This window comes from Sardina pilchardus, chromosome 20 (assembly GCF_963854185.1).
Source record: "Sardina pilchardus chromosome 20, fSarPil1.1, whole genome shotgun sequence".
Lineage (NCBI taxonomy): Eukaryota > Metazoa > Chordata > Actinopteri > Clupeiformes > Clupeidae > Sardina > Sardina pilchardus.
The window spans coordinates 30,971,265-30,978,764 of record NC_085013.1 but is presented as its reverse complement, the minus strand read 5'-3'; the positions used below and the strand labels follow the sequence as shown (position 1 = coordinate 30,978,764).

Genomic DNA, 7,500 nt, shown 5'->3' with positions numbered 1-7,500 from the left:
TACTGAAATGTGCATAATTTGACGCTATTGCCATCCTGTGACGTCATAATATGCAAATTAGATGAGTAAATGTACTCCCTTTATAAACTTTAGTTCATACTCAATGATTTTCACATTTACAGTAGGACTTTATCTCTGACCACTTTCAAGCCATGGCCTTTTGAATTTTTTATGCAAAAATCCAAAAAAACCCGGGCGGTTAGAGGGTTAATAGGGAAAACATGGAGGTGTTTGGTCGCTTCTAACTTAATCTCTGTTTGGATCCTTATGCATCAACTCGTCTTAGTTAAGGGAATAACGTAGTTTAATATGAAAACACAGTGAAGTGTTCCTTTAAGGACACCAGTTTTCTTTGTGAATGAATTATGTATCGTAAATAAATGAATGTTCTTCCCTAAAATACAGAGTGCATAAGTATACACATCCCTGTGTTAAATTCCCATAGAGGTAGGCAGAGTTTATTTTTAAAGGCTAGTTGTTTCATGGATCCAGGATACTATGTATCCTGATAAAGTGTATTTAGTACACATGATGAGGAATTATTGTTCAAGTTCTGAACTATTCAAGATCAAGAAATTGCCCCACATCATCACATACCCTTCACCTAGAGATTGGCATGGTTTTATTTCAGTGAGCCTAATAGCTGGTTTGATTTTTTTATTGAGAGATGATCTTATGGAAAGTACCCCATACATCAGTGGTCGGCAATAGGCGGCCCGCGGGCCAGATGCGGCCCGCAAGCAAAAAACATCTGGCCCGTGAGATCTTTTGAACCAGAGAATGAAAAAAAAAATTTAAAAATCTAAATGCTTAGATATTTGTTTCATCTGAATACGAGTGAAGCACGCAGCGAGGTGCAGCGTGAACGCACAACATGCAAAATCAAATGAAGTCAGTGGACAGCGCTGGTTCTCAAATTCCAAGCTAGTCCCTATAACACATGTTGTCATTCAAACAACGGACATAGGCTTATGGTGATAATTAAAACACGACTTCTTTTAAACAGGCCTGACATCAAACAGGCAATTTACGCACATAGAACTGTGAAAAGTAAAACACGAGTTTCAAACATTAATAGCGTGCGTGTTATTTAGGAACGCAACCTTTAAATTAGCATGCTTACTTTCGTGGTGCCGTCTTGTACTCTTTGCATGCAGAGAAACCCTCGTTAGTTGTTACAGATCAGGCATGTGGGCTTTGCATTAATACAATTAGGGAGGATGAAGGCATAGTTCTCTGTCCATTCATCATTAAAGATCCTGTTTTCGCTGTTAACTTTTCTCTTCAGATTTTTTCATAGTGCCATTTTTTGACAGCTAACAGCAACGCGTGGAAATGTTTTTCTGGTGTTTTTTATTATTATTTTTTAAAGACACAGGCATATAATAGCGCCCCCAATGACCAGTCGACAAATTTAACCTACATCAGCCTGCTTGAATGTCTCTGCTCTGTCATTTCAAGAGCGCCTATCATTTTTACCTCCTCCGATATTAATTAATTAAAATAGCCATTGTTTTGGTTGTGAACTTGTGGCCCGCTATGTAATGGCTCGGAAAATATCTGGCCCGAGGCCAAACTTAATTGCCGACCCCTGCCATACATCATTGTAGGCTAACTTTTCAGATTGGTAGCATTCCAACAGTGAGCTTGAGTTAGCATTGACTAGCATCACTGTAGGCTAACTTTTCAGATGGGTAGCATTCCAACAGTGAGCTTGAGTTAGCATTGACTAGCATCACTGTAGGCTAACTTTTCAGATTGGTAGCATTCCAACAGTGAGCTTGAGTTAGCATTGACTAGCATCACTGTAGGCTAACTTTTCAGATGGGTAGCATTCCAACAGTGAGCTTGAGTTAGCATTGACTAGCATCACTGTAGGCTAACTTTTCAGATGGGTAGCATTCCAACAGTGAGCTTGAGTTGGCATTGACTAGCATCACTGTAGGCTAACTTTTCAGATGGGTAGCATTCCAACAGTGAGCTTGAGTTAGCATTGACTAGCATCACTGTAGGCTTGCCTCACCTTCACTATGTTCTATCTCCTAGGTTACGACCTCTGGTGTCTGCTCTACCTGCTAAGAGGCTGGCCCTTGATGAGGTGAGGACATCAGACACACACACACACACACACAGACACACACGGACACACACAGACACACAGACACACAGACACACCATCAACTCCCGTGGTGTTGCTTTAGTGATAGTTACAGCCTGTAGAGACCGCCTGAAACTGTACACCTGAGGAAGGGGATTACAAAATACATTTGAATTGACTTTACATCGATGCCGAAGCAACCAATTAACAGAAGGCTCAGTGCAGTGCAGTGGAGGAGGAGGAGGAGGAGGAGGAGGAGGAGGAGGAGGAGGAGGAAGGTGCAGTGCAGTGGAGGAGGAGGAGGAGGAGGAGGAGGAAGGTGCAGTGCAGTGTAGTGGTGGAGGGAGGAGGAGGAGGAGGAGGAAGGTGCAGAGGAGGAGGAGGAGGAGGAGGAGGAGGAAGGCTCAGTGCAGTGCAGCTTCTTCAGCATGATGTAAAACAAATCAATGGGCTCGTTTGTGAGCGGTGTAAAAACTCAACAGCCACAACTAAAGAGAGAAGGGAACATCTGAAGGGCGTTTATATCCCCTGAGGGTTGGAGAGAGAGGACGGAGGAAAGCCTTCCAAAGGTCAAAAGGTCAAGGGAAGAGGAGCGCAAGCCCCAGCCAGGACCGAACAGGCCTGATGAGTGCTCTTCAGACCTTACAAGTGTGTGTGTGTGTGTGTGTGTGTGTGTGTGTGTGCACACACATTTGTAGTCATGTCATATATATAGATATAATAATCATTATAAAGATCATTTTTCTGATGTCTGAATCTAGAAAATGCTTTAATGTCTAGTTGTCTAATCTCACTCCAAGATGAGCTCAAAACTTGAGAGCCCTGCTCACTCTGAAGCACACACACACACACACACACACACACACAGCATGAGCCCCAAGCCCCACCCCCTGTGTTCTGAGGGAAGGCGTCTCCTAGGGGACGTAGGTCGCCAGGGGGATGGTTACCAGGCAACTCAAGGTTGTCTTCTGCTGGTTTCACACACAGGGGAGCAAATCCTCTTCGTGTTTTTCTTTTGGACACACACACACACACACACACACACACACACACACACACACACACACACACACACACACGGGGGAGCGAATCCTCTTCGTCTTTTCTTTTGGAACTCAAAAACAAGAACTCACATGACTGCACAACTGCTGCGCTCTAGTCATTTGCACAAACACACACTCACACTCACACACATGCGCACACACACACACACACACACACACACACACTCTGACACTTACGCATACACAGACTTGCAAATGAGCTCACTAATTATTATATTTTCTCATCTCTGGTCTTTTATGTGGTTCTGTTCTGAGGCTGTGTGTGTGTGTGTGTGTGAGTGAGAGAGAGTGTGTGTGTGTGTGTGTGTGTGTGTGTGTGTGTGTGTGTGTGTGTGCACGTGTGCACGTGTGCGCAGGCTTGTGTGTGTGTGTGTGTTCTGTAACTGACCCCTCCTGTTCCTGCTCAGCTGGTCCCTGGTGGGGCACTAGCGGCGCCCCCTGTGGCCATTGCAGGCGCGGCGGTCGGTGTGGCGGTCGGCGTGGCGACGGGCGTGGTGGTGGAGAGTGGGCCGGTGGCCTACGAGGACGACGCCGAGGAAGAGGAGGAGGAGGAAGAGGAGCCCTGCGTCAGCGCCATGCAGCTACTGGGCAGCAGTGGTCAGTCCACAGCAACCACCACTAGATACCATCACCACAGCAACCACCACTAGATACCATCACCACAGCAACCACCATTAGATACCATCACCACACCCACCACTAGATACCATCACCACAGCAACCACCATTAGATACCATCACCACACCCACCACTAGATACCATCACCACAGCAACCACCATTAGATGCCATCACCACAGCAACCACCACTAGATACCATCACCACAGCAACCACCATTAGATACCATCACCACAGCAACCATTAGATACCATCACCACAGCAACCACCATTAGATACCATCACCACAGCAACCACCATTAGATACCATCACCATTACCATAGCAACCACCATTAGATGCTATCACCACAGCAACCACCATTAGATGCCATCACCATCACCACAGCAACCACCATTAGATACCATCACCACAGCAACCATTAGATACCATCACCACAGCAACCACCATTAGATACCATCACCATTACCATAGCAACCACCATTAGATGCCATCACCACAGCAACCACCATTAGATGCCATCACCATCACCACAGCAACCACCATTAGATACCATCACCACAGCAACCACCATTAGATGCCATCACCATTACCATAGCAACCACCATTAGATACCATCACCACAGCAACCACCATTAGATGCCATCACCACAGCAACCACCATTAGATACCATCACCACAGCAACCACCATTAGATACCATCACCACAGCAACCTGTTCTTGTTAAAGAGCAATCATGTAGGCTAGCATTCCAAGTTACAGAATAGAAACTAATGCGTTAGCTGATGGCTAATGTCTATGAGAAATCCCATAGACATGCTAATAGCATAATCGATAGCAGTAGATATTTAGAGCGAAATTCAGTCCATTTACACAACTTGGGTTACATAAGAAGAGTTCTTTGTTGTCAACTGACTATTAAAATAATCAAAGTCTAATGTTTTATCTCCATATAACAACGTAACCGTGTAGGAAAGAACACCTGTTAACTTATCAATGCCACAAAGTAGCTGCACAACATAAACATTCGGCGCGTGTGAGAATGTGCCCACTAGTGATCATGTGACTTGCTCTGCTGCAGCCAGTGGCTTCTCTCACTTCTGTTGCACACCTCCTGATTTAATGAATGTATGGGGTTTCAATGCTATAGCCTATATTGCCCACCCCTATTCTGGAGTGTTAAAGATTAAAAGAAAAAATAACAACAAGAACCGTACCGAACCGAAAACCGTGACCCTAAACCGTTATACGAACCAAACCACCCTTATTACCATAACAACCATTATTACAGTACATTGCATCACCACACCACAACATCAAATATTCATAACTACTACTGTTTTTCTATATTACTTTACCCCTACACAGCATCAAATATTCATAACTACTACTGTTATGCTATATTACATTACCCCTACACAGCATCAAATATTCATAACTACTACTGTTATGCTATATTACATTACCCCTACACAGCATCAAATATTCATAACTACTACTGTTATGCTATATTACATTACCCCTACACAGCATCAAATATTCATAACTTCTACTGTTATGCTATATTACATTACCCCTACACAGCATCAAATATTCATAACTTCTACTGTTATGCTATATTACATTACCCCTACACAGCATCAAATATTCATAACTACTACTGTTATGCTATATTACATTACCCCTACACAGCATCATATAACTACAGTATTACTTTAGCTAGTACGATTACTTTTACTTTCACTTGTACTTGTACTTAAAATCAGTGTATTATGGGATATTAACACGCTATCTCCTTCTTTACAGGATATGGCTGTGATGACGACGATGAAGGCTATTAATAGACAAGACACACACACACACACACAACACACATTTTTGTATGTGTGCGTGCTTTAGGACTGGACTGTGTGCACAAGCACACACACACACACACACCTCTTTCCTGTGCTACCTGAAGATACAGGAGAAGAGGATGAAGATGGTTTCATGTAATCTCACTGGGAGTTGCAAAAAGGGTCCTGTGATTTCAGTGCGTGTGCAGTGCGTGTGTGTGTGTGTGTGTGTGTGTGTGTGTGTGTGTGTGTGTGTGTGTGTGTGTGTGTGTGTGTGTGTGTGTGTGTGTGTGTGTGTGAAGGTGAGGAAATTAGTAGTTCAACGCACACAACTTTATGATGAAGATGCTCCAACTAAATATAGACACAGTTTTGGGACATACACACACACACTCACACACAAACACATACTCTTTCACTCACTCGCTCACACACATTGTCATCATTCTCAATCCAGTCACTGAGTCCAGTGCGTGCGTGTGTGCGTGCGTGCGTGCGTGCGTGCGTGCGTGCGTGCGTGCGTTCGTGTGTGTGTGTGCGCGCGTGCGTGTGTGTGTGTGTCATGGCATGGTGTTATGGACCATTATGTGGTGATTACATATGAACCTATGCTAACTCAATCAGCTGCTAGTGCAAATCTCATCCAATCGCGTGCGAGCTTACACTAATAAATGGGCCACCTGCAACAGGTGACCAATCAAATGCTAGCTTATTCCCTACCCAGTTGAACGCCAGCCTGAATTTTAACCAATGAAGTGCTGTCTTAAATCTCACCCAATCAAGGGCTGCCTAAAAGCTTAACCAATCACAGACCATCTTAATTATGACACGTCTGACCACTATCCGTCTCTGGATTCTGCTCTTAACGGATCTGTCTCTTAAATGGGTTCTACTCTTAACGGATCTGTCTCTTAAATGGGTTCTACTCTTAACGGATCAGTCTCTAAATGGGTTCTACTCTTAACGGATCTGTCTCTTAAATGGGTTCTACTCTTAACGGATCAGTCTCTAAATGGGTTCTGCTCTTAAGGGATCCGTCTCTAAATGGGTTCTACTCTTAAGGGATCTGTCTCTAAATGGGTTCTACTCTTAAGGGATCTGTCTCTAAGTAGGTTCTGCTCTAAACGGATCTGTCTCTAAGTAGGTTCTACTCTTAAGGGATCTGTCTCTAAGTAGGTTCTACTCTTAAGGGATCTGTCTCTAAGTAGGTTCTACTCTAAACGGATCTGTTTTCTGCTTGTACCCCATCATTGCCAATAAAGCCTTCCGCTCCTGGTGTCAGCTGGCGCTTGCTGAGTTCTGGCCCGTCTGTAAGCGGGTTCCACTGTAAGCGGGTTCCTCTGTAAGCGGGTTCTGGCCCGTCTGTAAGCGGTTCTACCAGCTGCTGCCTCGTACCAAACAAGCCTTCTGCTCCTGAGCCCAAGCACGCCCCCGACCTGCCTTAACTTCCTGTTCTGTGTGATGCGCTTCCGGGTTAAAGGTCGGAGATGTGAAGTATGATGATGATGATGATGATTTAGTATTATTATTATTATTATTATTATTAAGTATCCCGGAGTTGTCCTGATGTATGATATTAATTTATTAAATGAGTTGTGTTAATGCTTTGTTGATGTTCACAAGAGGAAACGGTGTAAATAAATAGTTCTGTTGGGGTGAGATGTGTGTGTGTGTGAGAAAGGTATAGTTTGTTATGTTGGGGTGTGTGTGTGTGTGTGTGTGTGTGTGTGTGTGTTGGGGTGGGGTGCATTGCAGGCGTCTGGGTCTGCAAGAGAGCTGTTGCTTACTGTCACAGTAAAGTTGGACTGCTAAAGCAAACGCTGTTATACTGCTTATTTGTGTGTGTGTGTGTGTGTGTGTGTGTGTGTGTGTGTGTGTTCTCATCC

At 44.2% G+C, this 7,500-nt stretch overlaps 1 protein-coding gene across 1 annotated transcript in view; it reads left to right on the top strand.

The window, feature by feature from the left end:
* Positions 1–7,322, top strand: part of LOC134067322 (transcription factor IIIB 90 kDa subunit-like) — a 47,977-nt gene extending 40,655 nt beyond the window's left edge. Inside the window, exons 16-18 of the mRNA XM_062522543.1 lie at positions 2,047–2,098; positions 3,570–3,759; positions 5,586–7,322. Of these exons, the coding sequence (XP_062378527.1) occupies positions 2,047–2,098; positions 3,570–3,759; positions 5,586–5,620 (277 nt within the window). The 3' untranslated portion in view covers positions 5,621–7,322. The remainder of the gene's footprint in view (positions 1–2,046; positions 2,099–3,569; positions 3,760–5,585) is intronic.
* The last annotated feature ends 178 nt before the right edge of the window (positions 7,323–7,500 follow it).